The sequence below is a fragment of the Musca vetustissima genome, unplaced genomic scaffold, assembly GCF_032173495.1.
Source record: "Musca vetustissima isolate MV318-11 ecotype Yass unplaced genomic scaffold, APGP_CSIRO_Mvet_v1 utg20142, whole genome shotgun sequence".
NCBI classification, from domain to species: domain Eukaryota; kingdom Metazoa; phylum Arthropoda; class Insecta; order Diptera; family Muscidae; genus Musca; species Musca vetustissima.
The window spans coordinates 123,733-142,303 of NW_026882995.1; the positions used below are offsets into that span (position 1 = coordinate 123,733).

Sequence of the window (18,571 nt, forward strand, 5' to 3'; positions counted from 1 at the left end):
TATGTTCATAATGTTTTTTGTTGCATTTGTTATTTTTTTTTGTTATGAGATCATGTCCTGTAGCGCATAATTTCGCGTAAAGCATAAAGCAGCTCGGCTTGGTTGCGAGCTTCCATTACCATTAAATTGACGTGGACCTGAAAAATAGGGAAGAATGATTTTTAGAATTAGAATTTTTTGAAATAAAATATAGCAAAGTAATAAGAATATACTATAAAACCCAGTGGTCAATTTAAAGTTCACTATCGAGATTTCGTAGCTACCCTTAATCGACTCAGAATTTGAAAATCATTTAATTATATCATTACTAAAGACGGTGTACATTTTTTCAATTACATACAAAGTGTATGCAATTTAAAATCAGGTTTTTAAAAACCAAACATCAATGAAGAATGTGGAATATAAAATAAAAGAGGTAAGAAATGTTGCTCAAAGTCGAAAAAAGTCGAAAGTCGAAAAATGTTCCAATTAAAAAATATATATTCGATCCATGTTGCAATTTGTATTTTAAAATCCTCGGAATGGTATGTATTTATTGTTTTGATAAGTCTCATCAAATCAAAATTCCAATTTTATAAGATTTCAAAAATTTTTCAAACGTTGGGCGCCACATTTTGTATGTCCAAAGTCGGTGGGATTCATTCACTTAATTATCAGCACGTTATAAACTACGGTTCAGGCCAATTTCTCCCTCTAATATTCCTTTTTTGTCACCAATTTTTTCAAACTTTTTTATTAACCTCACGTTGGGCGCCACTTCAAATTTTATTGAATTAATGACAAAATTCACCACTCATGTTTGGAAGAAAGGGCTTAACATTATTTTGATTAAACAAAACATAAAAAGTGACCTCAAGTTAATGTTTTTAAAATTGCACCTACATTTTAATTTTATTTTACGTTGGGCGCCACATTTTATATACCCAAAGACGGGCGGATTTATTCACTTAATTATCACTACGTCATTAACTACAGTTCAGGCCAATTTCCCATTTTGCTATTCCTTTTTTATTACCATTTTTTCTTAATTTTTTTATTTACCTCACGTTGGGCGCCACTTTACATTTTATTGAATTAATGACAATTTTCACCACTAATGTTTGGAAGTAAGGGCTTAACATTATTTAGATTAAACCAAACATAAACAAGAGGCCTCAAGTTAATACTTGTAAAATTTCACCTACATTTTAATTATATCTTACGTTGGGCGCCACATTTTGGAAGTCCAAAGTCCGGAGGATTTATTGACTTAATTATCAGCATGTCAATAACTAAGGCTCTGACCACTTTCTCATTATACTATTCCTTTTTTGTTACCAATTTTTGCCCAATTTTTTATTTACCTCACGTTGGGCGCCACTTTTAATTTTATTGAATTAATGACAAATTTTACCACTTATATTTAAAAATAAAGGCTTAACATTATTTATATTAAACGAAACATAACAAGTGGCCTCATGTTAATGTTTGTAAAATTTCACCTACGTTTTGGTTTTATCTAACGTTGGGCGCCACATTTCATATCTTCAAAAAGGAAGGATTCTTTTAAATAATCATCGGAACGTTATTAAACGCAAATCTGTTTATGTCTCATTTTCAATCTCCTTGACCTCCTGTTTATTGTTATCTTTAATTTGTCTGAAAAAAGTGGAATCAGTCTAATGTCATAAAATTTGCCCTACGTTGGGCGCCACTTTTAATTATTATTGAAAATTTTTGTTTTAATCTTTTAACAGACTTATTTCAATATGTCACTACAGAATAATTTCAACAATTTCTTACACATTGGGCGCCATTTTTTATTTTTTCAAACAATATCAAAAAAAAAAAATGGCACCCAACGTGAGGCGAAGATTAAAACATTAGTTTTCACAACCAACATAAATTAGACTTTTAATGTATTCTATATAATTGAAAGTGGCGCCCAACATGAGCTCATTTTTTCACAAATAGACCTTAGTATGCTAAAAGTAATGCAAAATTAAAAAATATCACAAAGAATATCGATTAGTATTCAAAGGGTAATTTTTTAAAACAACTAAATAGAAAGGCAATAATGGCGCCCAACGTGAGGCAAAGTTTAAAACATTGATTTTCTGATGTAAAAAAATCGGATAATAAAAAAGAAAAATGATTCCTATGGCCCTACCTATAATTTTTCGTAAAATATCGATCCATTCTTCTATTCTCTTCACCAGGGATCTAACCTCTTTTCCTTGGTTCAATAGATATTTATACCCTACACAACTATGTTGTCAGGGTATTATAGCTTTGTGCAGCCCCAAATGTTTGTAACGCCGCGAAATATTGGTCCTAGACCCACCTTTAAGTATACCGATCGTCATATCTCGACTAGCTGAGTCGATCTAGACATGTGTGTCCGTCCGTCCGTCCGTCTGTCCATTATAATTTGTAAACACGATACAGGCCACAGTTATGGACCAATCTTCACGAAATTTTGCATGTAGGATGGGTTCTGGCCAATGAAGACCCCTATTGTTTTTTGGAAAAGATCGGTTAATATTTAGGGGATGAAATGGACCAAATACTAAATTTTTGTCGGTTTTTCTGGTCGCTCCAGAGGCCGCAATTATGGCCCAAACACCGCGAATTTTTGCATGGAGAAGGGGATCGGGCCAGAGAATAAGCATGCATGTTTTGATAAAGATCGGTCAATATTTAGCGGGTCAAATGGACCCTGACTTTTGTGTGAAAAATGACAAAATTTGTATTCTATGGCATATATATTTACTCCTGGAGGATGTAGACCCCAGGAGTTGATAGCATATCCAAGAGGAGTGGTTGGCCTTTAAATTGATACCAAATATAGTGATGCATCTACTCAGATGTGGGAGTTACAGTCAAATATTTACAGGTGCTTACGTATTCAGATATTATTTAGTAACCCATTACCACATTAGAGGGAGAAATATCGCGCTGATGGCTTTGAAATTGTTCATGAGGTTCCAGTTATGGTCAAGAACAACGCCTATAATTTTCGGTGATGATCAGATTAAAATTTTGGGATGAAATGGACGGAGAATATAATTTTTTGTGTGTTTTCGAGTAGAGTATAATCCAAAAATCACAACACAACCCACCGTGAAGGTAATCTGGACAAGTAATTAGAAGGACTGTACTGAATATTCGAAAATAGTAAGGAAGAGGTGTTGTTAACCTCTAATCGGACAAGAGGGGCAAATATCACGAAATATTACTCAGACTCGGAATAAACATCCTCAGAAAGTTAGAGTTCGTGGTAGTTGTGTAGGGTATCGTATGGTCGGCCCCGTCCGACTATACTGCTCCGCTCACTGGTTTTTTATTTATTTTAGTATCCTACCTTTTCACTGTCCTGCAGTTCAACCAAAATGCTATCATAATCCTTTGTTGTAATTCTTTCGGGGAAACAGCATGCGGTCTTGATGAACATTTTCAGAGGCCGATCCAAAAGCTGAAATAAAAAAATTAACATTTTTAACAAATTGCAAAAAATGTAAGGAATTTTTCCTCCCCTCACCTGATTAACTTCGCCATAATCATAATCATCATGACGTATACCATAAATACACTGTATATAATTCCAAATGGCACGACGAAATTTCGATGTATCGACATTTTTCACACCACCCATTGTGAAATAGGTTAAATTGTAGGCACAACGGAAACGTTGATCCAGCAGGGTACCGACGTCTTCATAAAGACTGGAAGAGAGATAGAAATAAATTATTATTCATAATTGCTAATTCGAAAGTGTGTCGTCACTTACTCATTAACCAGCGAATAGCCATGATCATCCCACGAATAATCCTGTATGCGAAAGGTGTTGGGTATATTTTCAGCACCACGGCGAGCAAAGTCTTGATATTGGAAATTTGGATCTTCAATATAGTGTGAGATCACCGGTGGTATTTCAGCGGGGGACGCCGTTGCAGCTGCTGGCAATTCTGCGGTTTGCATTTCAACATTCTTAAAACGATTACTCAGTTCGGCTTCACTGCATTCGTCCTGCTTTTGGGATAGCACTTTCATGCGTTCCATTAACACTTCGACTGTGGCACTGGGTTGAGCTAAAATGGAAGAGGGAGGAAATTTTAATTTTTGAAACTAATTAATGAATTATTTTTAATCAAGGAATAAATTCAATGACCACCTGTCCACCGGAGTGGATCTTAAGGCGGATTTCATATATAGAAGTTGGGTATTTGAATGGTTTTCTAATCGGAGAAGATATCTAAAATATTTACCAACGACCATGTCTTCTGTCTGACAATATTCCCGTTAAGATTTCTCTTTTTCCCTACAAAATATCCCTTTTACTACCTACACAAGATCCCTTGAAGATTAGATTATGGGAAGAATTCGCCACTAATTATCAAAAATTTTAAAATATTTGGCGTTGGCCGCCAATATATATATATATATATATATATATATGAAGAAAACCAACGCTGGTGTCTGGAGGTGTATTAAGATGTTTAAAATTAGCATTTTATTAATAAATTATATTCAAATCAAAGTTGGGCGCCATTTTCGAGTTTTTTGAAACTAAAATTCGCATTTGAAAACAAGATTTTAGTATGGAGCTAGTATGTTAACCGAAATTTTCCACAAGGTGTTCTATCTACAGATAACCTATTAAAAACTCTTATGTTAATCTGAACAACCTTTCAAAATTGATAGTGGCGCCCAACGTGAGATCACATGCAAAAAAAAAAAAAAAAATGAAAAGGCAAAAGATATTAGAAAGAATGGCGATTAGTATTCAATAGATCATTTTTTAAACCAACTAGCCAAAAAAACAATAATGGCGCCCAACGTGAGGCGAAGTTTAAAACATTAATTTTCTGACACATTGAAATGTTAGGAACTTTCTCAACCATCAGAAATTAGATTTTTTATGTATTCTATATAATTGAAAGTGTGGCGCAATGTGAGTTAATTTTTTTAGCAAATGGACTTTAGTATGCTAAAAAAATGTTAAAGCAAAAGATAATGGCGCCCAACGTGAGGCGAAGTTCAAAACATTGGTTTTCTGACAAATTAAAATATTAGGACCTTTCACAACCATCAGTAGTTAGATTTTCCATGTATGCTATAATTGAAAGTGGCGCCCAATATGAATTCATTGTTTTTTTACAAATATACCTTAGTATGCTAAAAATAATTCAAAAGCAAAAGATATCACAAAGAATGACGTCTAGCATTCAAAGGGTCATTTTTATAAAAAAAACTACACAAAAAATAATAATGGCGCCCAACGTGAGGCGAAGTTTAAAACATTGGTTTTCTGACAAATTAAAATATTAGGACTTTTCTCAATCATCAGATATTAGATTTTTAATGTATTCTATATAATTGAAAGTGGCGCCCAATGGGAGTTAATTTTTTTTTTTTTTAACTTGGACGCTAAAAATAATACTAAAGCAAAATATATTACAAAGAATGACGATTTGTATTCAAAGTGGCACCCAAGGGTAATTTTTTAAAACAACTACACAAAAAAAGCAATAATGGCGCCCAACGAGAGGTGAAGATTAAAACATTGGTTTTCTTACAAATTAAAATCTTGGGACCTTTCACAGCCATCAGAAATTAGATTTTCCATATATGCTATAATTGAAAGTGACGCCCAACGTGAGGTAATATTTTTTAACAACTACACAAAAAATAATAATGGCGCCCAATGTGAGTGCGAAGTTCAAAACATTGGTTTTTTCTGACAAATTAAAATATTAGGACCTTTCACAACCAACTGAAATTAAATTTTCCATGTATTCTATAATTGAAAGTGGCGCCCAACGTGAGGTAAATATTCTACTTCTAGAAGTTGTAATACATCTAAAAGGCCCTCAAAAAGCAATTTAGAAGCCTAAAAGGCCATTTAATTTTCAAAAGATTTGGTAGGAATTTTAAAGCCCTATACTAGGTTTTTCAACTTCAGAACACCTCTAGAAAGAATTTTTATTACTCAGCGACCTCATAAAGGTATTTTTGTTTCAATTTCTTTTCTCCTTGGAAGGTCTTTAGAAAGTCTATAAAATCTAATAAAAAAAATTGCACCCGGAAATCTTTTAAAATCAAAAAAAAAAAAAAAAAAATTTGCAAATTTTTTAAACCAACTTCTAGAAGACCTCTCATTTCTTTTCTCTGTGAAGAAGAATGTAGAAGAAATTATATGAAGACCTTTCAAAGATATTTAAAATCAAATAATTTTTTTTGAAGACTCTACAAAGATTTCTATTTCTTCACGACCTTATCGAGGATTTTTTCTATGCTTGGAAGGCCACTAGAAGGTCTATGATATCTAAGAAGAAAACTTCCAAAAGTTGTTTAAAATCTGATAACAATAAATTCAGACACTTCGAGGGTCTTTAAAATCCAATCAAAAAAATGTACAACATTTTAAATATCATTTCCAAATTTCGTGTGGAAATTCCGTCAATAAATTATCACACGTGCCCTACGCGGGAGTCTCATAAAATATCGGTCGTTTACACAAATGTTTACAAAATGTTTGGAAGTGTCAGGGAAAAAAATGACACGTGGAACATTAACACCACTCACCATTAATTTTGTTAAGAACCGTTGCTGTGGCATTTGCCGATGAGGCAAAAGCTGCTGCAGTGGCAGCAGTCGCAGAAGCACCAACCACACTAACACCTGTAGTAGCAGCAGCACCACCACCACTGGCATTGTTGTTGCAATACAGCTGCTGATGATGATCGATGCTGTTGTTGTTGGCATTGTTGTTGTGGTTGTTGGTGTTGTTGTTCAGTGTGATTTCACTTAAAACAGTCTTTTGCGGTTGATATTGTGGTAGAGCAGCAGCCCCAGCGGATGAATGCATCACAGAATTGACCGCAGCCCCGATACCGGCACCGACAGCACCATTGCCTATCGCAGCCGGCAGCGAATTGTTGTGCAGACTGGCAGTGGGTGGCGATTTCAGTTTAGGACTAGATAAACCATCCAGTTTTTGTGTCAGACCGCAGGAGAACACAAACGACGACAACGAATGGAAATGCGATAACAGCACCATGGCATGGACAACTTCCGACAGAGACCAACTGTTTTTGCCGCGAGTTAAACTCTAAAAATAGATGATGATGATAACAGATTTTTATTATTAAAAAATAAAAAATCGATATAAATGGACTTTGTTGTAATGTGACCGGTAGAGGAGATTTCAATTTTTTTCAATAAAAATATATATCTTCAAAAATATACCCACCTCTATATGCTCCTTGCGCAGCAGCCACGGCCGATGGGCCAGTATCTTATTTATGTCATATATGGCACGTAACTTCGGCGGTATAAAATCCAAACCGTTTAACCATTCCGGATTGCCACCCTGATTGATGAATTCTTTTTCGTACATTTTCACCAGATAGGGACATTGATGACGAGCGGCGGCCTGCAAGAAAAGAAGAACCAGACAAACAACATAATTAGTCAATAATTACATCAACAGTTCGCAAAAAAAAAAAAAAAAAAAAATTATGACAATAGAATAATTAAATTGTTGTTGTTGTAGTTTTTTGATAATAATAATAAAAAAATCCGACAACATTTATTGTCGGCAATAAATGTCATCTCATTTGCCAAATGGAACCTTCAAAGCAGATGCACAATCTGTTCGGCTCATCATAGGCATAATGCCATAGCCATAGTTAGAGGAGCCTGCCTATCATCATTACCCCGCCACCAATGAGGAATGCAAATGACCTAAAGATAATGAGCAAGTGAGCGTAACGAACACGCACCGAACAGCATTGTAAGCATTAGCAGCAGCACCAATGGATGCCAAGTAGTTTTTCCTTCTAGTATGTGTGGTTGATATTTTAAAATATTTATTTTTTCAGGGATGGGAAGACTCATATAAACAATTGTACGTATAATATATTTTTTTTGCTATGCAATAACATCGGCTTACCTAACGTTATAGAATTTTAGGCCGGTCAAGAATATACATATTTTATGGGGAGAAACAACATGCGAATGCGTCAAAAATATGTTTTAATGAAAATTTTTAGAACCTCTAGTCTGGAGTTTTTTCCCCATAGAAAACACATTTCAAGATGACTGCCATTTTTCTATTTAAAAAATCATAGATCCCCTGGACTGGTTTTTTTCTATAAATCACATTTTGAAGATCCTCAGAATAAAGTCCTGAGGGTCTTCTAAATGTATCTACAAGAAATAAAAATAAACTACTGTCACAACAGTATTTTCTTTTTTCTAATGTCAGGTCCTAGTATCTGCATAAAAAATGTACAATCCTATGCCTATGTTCTATAAAAGATAATTTGTATACCATCAAGAATAAAATTAGCATGTCTTTTTGAATTCCACTTCCTTCCTATGGAGCGTATGACTAATTTTAATCCATGTGCCATGAGTAACGTATACGTATTGTCAACACGTATACGTCATTGGTACTAATTAACATGAAAAGAGACCAGCAATATAATTATATGTATATCATATAATTTTTGTAAAAGAGTAATCCAAAAAAAAATCAAATTATGCCCCAGATAGTCCTTAAAAAATATTATTAAACCAATAAGGAAAGTAGTAAAGTGGGACGAAATTTAGCACACATAATTCTGGACGTAATTCAGTACCCTATCCCAAATTTCATGCAAATCGAAGGATATATAGGGACTTTGGTGCCCCGTTTACCTTAAATCGGACGAAAGTATATATGGAAGCTATTTCTAAGCTATATCTTAATCTGAACCGATTTCAGGAAACTTAACACAAATCATTGTAGACCTAATTCATTACGCTGTACCAAATTTCGTGAAAACCGAAAGATATTAGGGGACTTTGGTACACCATTCACCTTAAATCGCATATAAATATATATGGGAGCCATATATAAATCTGAACCGATTTTCAGGAAACTTAACACATTTCATTTTAGACATAATTCATTACGCTGTGCCAAATTTCATGCAAATCGAAGGATATATAGGAACTGTGGTGCCCCATTTACCTTAAATCGGACGAAAATATATATGGGAGCTATTTCTAAATCCGGTCCGATTTTCTCAAAACTTGACACGCGTCATTCTAGACTCAATTCAGTACCCTATGCCAAATTTCGTGCAACTCGAACGATATATAGGGACTTTGGTGCCCCATTTACCTTAAATCAGAAGAAAATATATATGGGAGCTATATCTAAATCTGAAGGGATCTTCATGAAACTTAGTACTCATCATTCTAGACCCAATTCAGTACGATGTGCCAAATTTCGTGCAAATCGAAAGATATATAGGGACTTTGGTGCCTCATTTACCTTAAATCGGACGAAAATATATATGGGAGCTATATCTATATTTGAACCGATTTAGCACACATTATTCTGGACGTAATTCAGTACCCTATGCCAAATTTCATGCAAATCGAAGGATATATAGGGACTTTTGGTGCTCCGTTTACCTTAAATCGGACGAAAATATATATGGGAGCTATATCTAAATCTGAACCGTATTTCAAGAAATTTTACACACATCATTCTAGACCCTATTTAGACCCAAATTTAGCACACATAATTCTGGACGTAATTCAGTACCCTATGCCAAATTTCATGGAAATCGAAGGATATAGAGGGACTTTGGTACCCCATTTACCTTAAATCGGACGAAAATATATATGGGAGCTATATCTATATCTGAACCGATTTTCAGGAAATTTAACTAACTTCATTCTAAACCTAATTCATTACGCTGTGCCAAATTTCGTGCAAATCGAAAGATATATAGGGACTTTGATGCCCCATTTCCCTTAAATCGGACGAAAATTTATATGGGAGCTATATCTAAATCTGAGCCGATTTTCACTAAATTTAGCACACATCATTCTAGACCTAATTCATTACGCTGTGCCAAATTTCGTGCAAATCGAAGGATATATAGGGACTTTGGTGCCTCATTTACCTTAAATCGGACGAAAATATATATGGGAGCTATATCTAAATCTGAACCGATTTTCAAATTTTTACACACATCATTATAGACCCAATTTAGTACGCTGTGCCAAATTTCGCGCAAATCGAAAGATGTATAGGGACTTTGGTATGCCATTTACATTAAATCGGGCGAACATATATATGGGAGCTATACCTAAATCTGAACCAATTTTTCCGACTTATTTGCCGTCATTGGGACAAATAAGTGACCTATGCCAAATTTCATCCAAATCGGATCATAAATGCGACCTGTACTTTGTTCACAAAAATACATGGACGGACAGACGGACATGCGTAAATCGACTCAGAAAGTGATTTTTTTGCATATTCTCAAAAGGAACAATGTGTCTATCTCGTTTCCTTTTGCATGTTACAAAGATATGCACAAAGACATAACACCCTGTTCCACAGTGTGGTGAAGGGTATAAAAACACAGATTCCTTACACATCCTATAAATCACACTTTGAAGAACTTCAGAATACAGTCCTGAGGGTCTTCTAAATGTATCTAAAAAAATCACTACTCTAACAGCTGTATTTTATGTTTTTCGTGTCAGAATAAAATTAGCATGTCATCGTAGCTACATCTCTGATCCCATGGAGCGTATCACTAATTTTCATACAAGTACCATGAGCAACGCATACGTATTGTCAACACGTATACGTCATTGGAACTTATATATATAAATTAATCAAAAAAAAAAATCGCGTCTTATGTAGTTGTTCGAAAAAATATTTAAGAAAAATCCAAATTTAAAAACCAGTGAGCGGAGCAGTATAGTCGGGCGGGGCCGACCATATGATACCCTACACAACTTTTACGAAAATCTAACTTTCTGTGGCTCTATATTCTGAGTTTGGGCAATATTTCGCGATATTTGTACCCTCTTGACCGAATAGAGGTCAACAAATATTACTAATATTCAGTACAGGTTCCCTCCACGGTGGTTTGTGTTGTGATGATCGGCTTTCAATTGTGGCCTATAGATCGACATGAAAAAAAAAACAAAAAATTAGGTTTTCGGTCCACTTTATCCCAAAATTATTATCTGATCATCACCGGACATTAAAGGCGTTTTCCTTGACGATATCTGGATACTTAAATTTTAAAGCGATCAGCGCTATATTTCCGCCCTCCAGTGTGGTAAATAATATATGAATACGTAGACACCTACAAATATTTATGTGTAACTCCCACATTCGAGCACATACGACAATATAATTGGTATGAATTGAATCACTCCTCTTGAACATACTATCAACTTCTCAGGTTTAGGTCCTTCAGGGGCATATATACGCCATAGAACACAAATTTTGTAATTTTTCACACAAATGTCAGGGTCCATTTGACCCGCTAAATATTGACCAATCCGTATCAAAACAGGCATGTTTATTCTTTGTCCCGACTCCCTTCTCCATAACAATTGGCGATGTTTGCGGCCTCTGTAGCGACCATCCCCTAAATAACCGATCTTTACCCAAAACAATAGGGGTCCTCATTGACCAGAACCCATCCTACAAGCAAAATTTCGTGAAGATTGGTCCATAACTGTGGCCTGTATCGTGTTTACAAATTATAATGGACAGACGGACGGACACATATGTATACATCGATTCAGCTAGTCGAGATATGACGATCGATATACTTGAAGGTGGGTCTAGGACCATTATTTCGCGGCGTTACAACCTCTTGGGACTGCACAAAGCTGCAATATCCTGACAACATAGTTGTGTAGGGTATAAAAATATATTCTATCCTCCCGTCATTTAAATTTAATTTGAGGGTGATGATAAATAAATTAAAAAAGAATATTTGACTCATTTACGCAATTAAATAATGCGTAAATTGCGTTGTAATTTATGATGCTCTATGAATGTTTGTATGTGTGTATATGTGAGTGTGTCATGCAGACCAGTCATTGTGTTATATGCTGCTCATTATCATATTGTCTCATACCGTTGGTATTTTAAATGAGAAACAATGCAAATAATTTCGATGGACACTCTATAGTAAGATAAATTATTAAATTGTCATTATGAGACACCTGCAGGGTGGATTAGGATTATATACAAAAAACCAGATCTCTGGAAGGTAACAATAAATTTAAAGACTTCTAAGGAAGATTTTCCAACCTTTTTACTTTTGTTATAATACTAATCCCAAGGTGGCGTATTAGTTATTTTATTTTCAATTTCATTTATTTATAAACCATACGCCACCCATTACAAATTCGACGAGAGTAATATTTCAACAAAGTCATTCGAAATAAAAAAATTTTATGAACAATAATAATTTGATTTATGTTCTACCCAATTTGAATTTTAGGTTAATTTGATACTCAACGCATTTGAGTAATAAAAACAAAAAACTGCAGACCTCAAACAAGCTGTAAAAAATTGTGCATTTCTGAAACAAAAACAAAAACATATTTTTTCATTATGAAAATTTGGCACGAACAAAACTTTTTTTCGAGAGAAAAACAAAACATCTATTCATATTTGAAAAATGAAAAGAAAAACAGCACAACAACATCAATTTACAGCCTTCAGATTTGTTTGCGGATTTTTCTGTTCGGTTTTCAAATACTGTTAACAAGTCGATGTAAATAAGGCGTTAACAAGTCAAATTATGCGGGGTCGATCGACCAGCCGCATTGTTATGAAACGAAATTTTGCGTTTCTTTAATGTTTTTTCTTTCAGAAGAACAAAAAATAGAAACAATTATGCAAAAAATTATTTTAGAGAACAAAAAAAGTTCTATGTTTTTCGTGGTATTTTGTCTGGCAATAAAAACCGGCCACAATATGTTTTTGTGGTGTGTTAATAAAAATTTTAATATTTCGAGATTTTTTTTGAGTGCATAAAACACAAATTTGTCTGCCCTTCTTATATTTATATGATTTCACAAAAAAAAAACCCCATAAAATATAAGTGGTGTTGTTTTTTAATGTCTACATTATTATTCATCGTTAATAAATGGGGGCGAAACAATAACAAATCACATATAAATTGTTATGTAAATTAATTTGTGGGCCTAATTTAATTTTGGTGTCTTTGTTCTTAATGACAATAATAATTCATCATCATATTGTTAAGAAGATATTTAATCTTTAATCATTAGAATCAATGTTGTGTAGATTGCTTGTACCAATACAAAATGGGCTAGATAGCCTGGTAACAAGTCTTTGAAAATAAATAATAAATAAAAATAAATAAATAAAACCAATGAAAAAGCGGTAAGTTCGGCCGGGCCGAACTTTGAATACCCTTTACCATAGATATACTGACAGGTACTAGAAATGAAAATATGGGAGACACACCAAAAAGTGGACCTATACCCCATATTTCTTTGGACCAAATCCGCTTCAGAAAATTAAGATTTCATCCATACATTGCCATCTTATTATTTCTTCTAAACTTAGTTCAAATTCGAAAATGGGGAATATCGGTCCACTCCTTCTGGACCTCCACACAGGGCCTAGGTCTAAATTAGGCTATATTTCATTATCTAACCTTACGTTCTAATTTTTTATCTAGCTATCCTCCGCAGATGAAATGATTACAACAGAGTCTTGGAACAAAACTTAAAACGCGGAAAAATTCAGATAACTATTTTAATATAAAAAGGGGGTTATATGGGGACTACCCCAAAGAGGGGGCGAATATTAATAATTTTTGGTAGGGAGATTTGTTACCCAATAAGAACTCAAAGTACCAAATTTCAGCAAATTCGGTGGAAAAACGCGCTCAAGAACGCCAAAATATCGAAAATTGGGGGGTACCCTTATATGGGGGCTATCCGAAAAAATTGACCTATATTTATAATTTTTGGTGGGGAGACTTCAAACCCAACAAGAACTCAAAGTACCAAATTTCAGCGAATTCGGTTGAAAAACGCACTCAAGAACTTCAAAATACCGAAAATTGGGGGGTACCGTTATATGGGGGATATCAGAAAAAGTGGACCGATGTTTATAATTTTTTGTGTAGATATTTGGCACTAAATAAGAACCCAATGTACCAAATTTCAGCGAATTCGGTTGAAAAACGCGCTCAAGGTCCCCAAAATACCAAAAATTGGGGGTACCCTTATATGGGAGCTATCCGAAAAAATGAACCTATATTTATAATTTTTGGCGGAAAGATTTGTTACCTATTAAGAACTCAATATACTAAATGACAGCTATGTCGGCGGAAAAATACGATAAAAACCTCCAAAATACTGAAAATTAGGATGTACCGTTATATAAGGGATACCAGAAAAAGTGGACCTATATTTATATTTTTTGTGAAGAAATTTAGTACCCAAATTTCAGCGAATTCGGTTGAAAAACGATCTCAAGAAAACAAAAATACCAAAAATTTGGGGGTAACCTTATATGGGAGCTATGCCTAAACGTGGACCGATAAAGTCCACATTCGAACTTGACCTGCCTGCAGACAAAAGACTCTATGCTAAATTTTGGCGATCTATCTCAATTATTTTAGACGCTTGAGTGATTACAACAGACAGACGGACATGGCTATATCGTCATAGAAGTTTACGCTGATCAAGAATATATACTTTATAGGGTCGGAAATGATTATTTCGATGAGTTACAAACGGAAAAACAAAATTTATATACCCTCCATACTATAGTGGATTGTATAAAAACCTCTTTTTATTATAGACTTAGAAAAATATTTTTAAAAAATCCACTCCTTATATAGTCTTAAAAAATCCAAACCTAATATTCTTAGAAAAATATTTTAAAAAAAATTCAGGCCTTATATAGGCCTTGGAAAAATGCTTTAAAACGAGTGAACGAAGCAGTATAGTCGCACGGGGCCGACCATATGATACCCTACACAATTTCCACGAAAATATAAGTTTGTGTGGTTCTATATTTTGATCTTTGGCAATAATTGCACTCTCTTGACCTTCACCATGGGTTGTGTTGTTATATTCGCCATTCAATTATGGCCTATAGATAGACTCGAAATAAGACAAAAAATTTATTTTCAGTCCACTATATCCCAATATATATATATATATATCAATGTAAAGATCAACCACTCCTCTTGGATATACTATCAACTTCTCGGGTCTTTGTTCTTCAGGGCTAAATATATACGCCATAGAATACACAATTTGTAATTTTTCACACAAAAGTCAGGGTCCATTTGACCGGCTAAATATTGACCGATCTTTACGAAGGCAGTCATGCTTATTCTTTGGCCCGATTCCCTTTTCCATTCAAAAATTCGGAATGTTTGCGGCATCTGGAGCGAACAGAAAATCAGACAAAAATAACGATTTTGACCCATTTCATCCCCTAAATATAAACACATCTTTATTAAAAACTATATTCGTGAAGAATTTCGTAAAGATTGGTCCATAACTGTGGCCTGTATCGTGTTTACAAATTATAGTGGGCAGACGGACGGACACACATGTCTAGATCGACTCAGCTAGTCGAGATATGATGATCGGTATACTTAAAGGTGGGTCTAGGACCAATATTTCGCGTCGTTACAAACTCTTGGGGCTGCACAAAGCAAAGCTATAATACCCTGACAATATAGTTGTATAGGGTATAAAAATCTACAACTAACATAGTCTTCGGAAAAAAAATTTAAAAAAATCCAGGATTTTTATATTCATTAAAAATATTTAAATTTAATTGATAATTTTTCAAAAATCAATGCTTCATATTGTGATTTAAAAAAAATGTTTTCGAAAATCTACGACAAACATAGTCATGGAAAAATATATTTGTTCTCTAAGACTTCGAAACCCTGATTAACTGTTTACCTCAAACTGATTTATTTTTTTTTTTTTTTTGAAAAACAAAAAATGATGCAATTTTTATACAAGATTTCAAATAAGAAATTGAGAAAAAAATAGCAAAACAAAAACCACTCAGTATATCCGCCGCCATAGTTTATCATCATCACCATTGTTGTTGTTGTCGTTGTTTATATTATTTTTTTATTATTTAAAATTAGACTCTAGTAACCCGAACTAATTAGATAAGTACTGAACAAAAACAACAACAACCAAAGAACACAGAAAGACCGGCAGTAATATCAAGACATTGTTGTTGGTTGCTGCTGCTATTGGCTTTTGAGCAACAGGAACAACAGACTATTTAAAAAAAATATATATTTTTTATTTCTTGTATGCTTCTTCTTGCGATTATTCTAAACACTGTTGCAGTTCAATGACTTGGCGGTGGGTTGGCTAAACGACGGACTGATTCACAGCCTGTGAACAACAACACCCCCTCTTTCTCTCTAGCCTTATCATTGTGCTGTGAAACACAAAACCCTCCATTACACTGGGCAATATTTGCATAGGGTAAACTATAAAGTCATCGCTAATAAGGGGCAACTGTCGGCAAAAAAAAGTATTATTCTTATCTACCACAATAACAAGTCTACGACTAGGCCTGTTCACAAGAATAGGCAATTTTTTTGCAGCGAAAAAAAATCGCTGCGGCTGTGGTCACTCATTTTGTTAAAAATAACTTCGCAGAGCATCTGTTGCAAATATATTTTTATTTTGTTGTTGTTGTTTTTTCTTACAATTTTATTTGTCTTCATTTAAATTTTCTTAAAATACGATTTACTTTTGAACTGTGTCACTTTGTTTATTTTGTTAAGATCTGCTGTTTGTTTTCTCGTGAGGATTTTTTTCTTCCATCTATTTTTCTTGAAATTTTTTGGCAATGAGTTGCTTACCATTTGCAGAAAAACAATCTATTCATGTTGCCCAGTTTTTCTTGTTGTTGTTGTTTTGTTTCAAATTAATTTATTTATTTATCTGTTTTTTTTTCGGGGGTATATTTTTTTGTTGTTGCTGTTTTGTTTTCGAATCGATGAGACAGTTTGGCTACCAAAATTTTACGAAAAAAAAACAACAGCAACAAAATTTAGAACACTCGTCTATTTACAGAAGAGGAAAATAAAATTCTTTACATTTTAGAGAAATGTCGCAATTGTTGTTCGATTACAGTGGGTACAGCGCACAGTGGGTAAACTATTGAAAAGTTATTGAAAAATCCACGCTTTATATAGTCCTCTGAAAAAATATTTTTAAAAAAATCCATGCCTTGCATAGCTCTCCAAAAAATTATTTTTAAACCAGTGAGCGGAGCAGTATAGTAGCATGGAGCCGACCAACCATGATGCCCTACACAACTTCCACGAAAATCGAACATTCTGTGGTTCTATATTCTAAGCTTGAGCAATATTTGGCGATATTTGCAACCTCTTGACCGACTAGAAGTCAAAACATATTTCTAATATTCAGTAGACGAGGGCTGTACTTGTCCAGATTCTCTTTACCGTGGGTTATGTTGTGAGGTTGGGCTTTCAATTATGGCCTATAGATTGACTCGAAAAAAAACACAAAAAAATTAAGTTTTCGGTGCAACTTCTTCTATCTCCCGAAGCACAGTACCTCGGCACAATCCTCGACTGTCAACTACAATGGAAAAGGAACGATGAGGAACGGGCGAAGAGAGGGATGATTGCACTCTATGCATGCAAGAACTCCATTGGGAAAAGCTGGGGGCGAAAACCATCGACTATACACTGACTGTATAACACTGTGGTGAGGCCCATCTTGTCCTATGGTTCTCTTATTTGGTGGAACTGTCTGAGCCTCAAGTCGACAAGTCGCCGCGATTTTAGTTACAGGAGCCAGAAGGAGTACGCCACAACCAGCTCTGAACGCAATGCTGTACTTCAAGCCTCTGGGCCTCAGCATTAAGTGTCAGGCCGCGCAGCGCCCTAAGGCTGCATGAACAAAAACTCTGGCGGAACTGAACCTTTGGACATGGTAGTTTTTTTGAATGAACCAGGTGTGGCATTGGACCAACGCGCTAAACTAAGCGACTATATATCACCAATCCTGAGATTTGACGATGTAGATGTCGTTATTCCTAGTAGAGACGACTGGAAACGAAGTAACCCTCCTCTGGACAGTCTGGCCTTCTATACAGACGGATCCTAGATGGAAGAAGGTTCAGGGGCAAGCGTCTACTGTGAATGGCTAGGCCTTGAGTTAACGTACAAGCTGGATTGCAACTGTAGTGTTTTCCAAGCTGAAATCTTCGCAATCTGGAAGGCAGCGGAATTGATAAAAAGTCTGGATGCAGAGATCGTTGAACCGGTAACTATCTTTGTGGATAGTCAAGCGGCTCTTAAAGCCATCAAATCTTGTTATATCAAATCCGAAGCCGTCCTCAAGTGTAGAGCTTTGTAAAAACTTACTTATAGCTATCGGTTGTGTTGGGTACCAGGACATTGTGACATCTTGGGTAATGAAAGAGCGGACGAACTAGCTAGACGAGGATCTCAATCCACCTATCTAGAAACTGATGACACAATCAAACCACCCATATGTCTTTTTTATCGGAACTTTGAGGCATTCTTTGGCGAAAGAGCCTGTGAACTTTGGCAACGTGTCAAAGATCCATTTGGCCGACTCAGTCTACCAAAAGAACGCACTTACTGTTCAACCTGAGCAAAGCTGAAATTAGAGTGATAGCGGGAATCATCACTGGTCACTGCAATATCAGGTCTTTTACTAGTAAATGGGATCT

At 34.9% G+C, this 18,571-nt stretch overlaps 1 protein-coding gene across 1 annotated transcript in view; it reads right to left on the minus strand.

The window, feature by feature from the left end:
- The window catches only part of LOC133329734 (sestrin homolog), a 60,831-nt gene continuing 42,260 nt past the window's right edge, over nucleotides 1-18,571 (minus strand). The window contains exons 3-8 of the mRNA XM_061538200.1: nucleotides 7,235-7,417; nucleotides 6,887-7,093; nucleotides 3,770-4,107; nucleotides 3,521-3,704; nucleotides 3,344-3,454; nucleotides 1-137 (exon numbers count right to left, since the gene is read on the minus strand). Of these exons, the coding sequence (XP_061394184.1) occupies nucleotides 51-137; nucleotides 3,344-3,454; nucleotides 3,521-3,704; nucleotides 3,770-4,107; nucleotides 6,887-7,093; nucleotides 7,235-7,417 (1,110 nt within the window). The 3' untranslated portion in view covers nucleotides 1-50. The remainder of the gene's footprint in view (nucleotides 138-3,343; nucleotides 3,455-3,520; nucleotides 3,705-3,769; nucleotides 4,108-6,886; nucleotides 7,094-7,234; nucleotides 7,418-18,571) is intronic.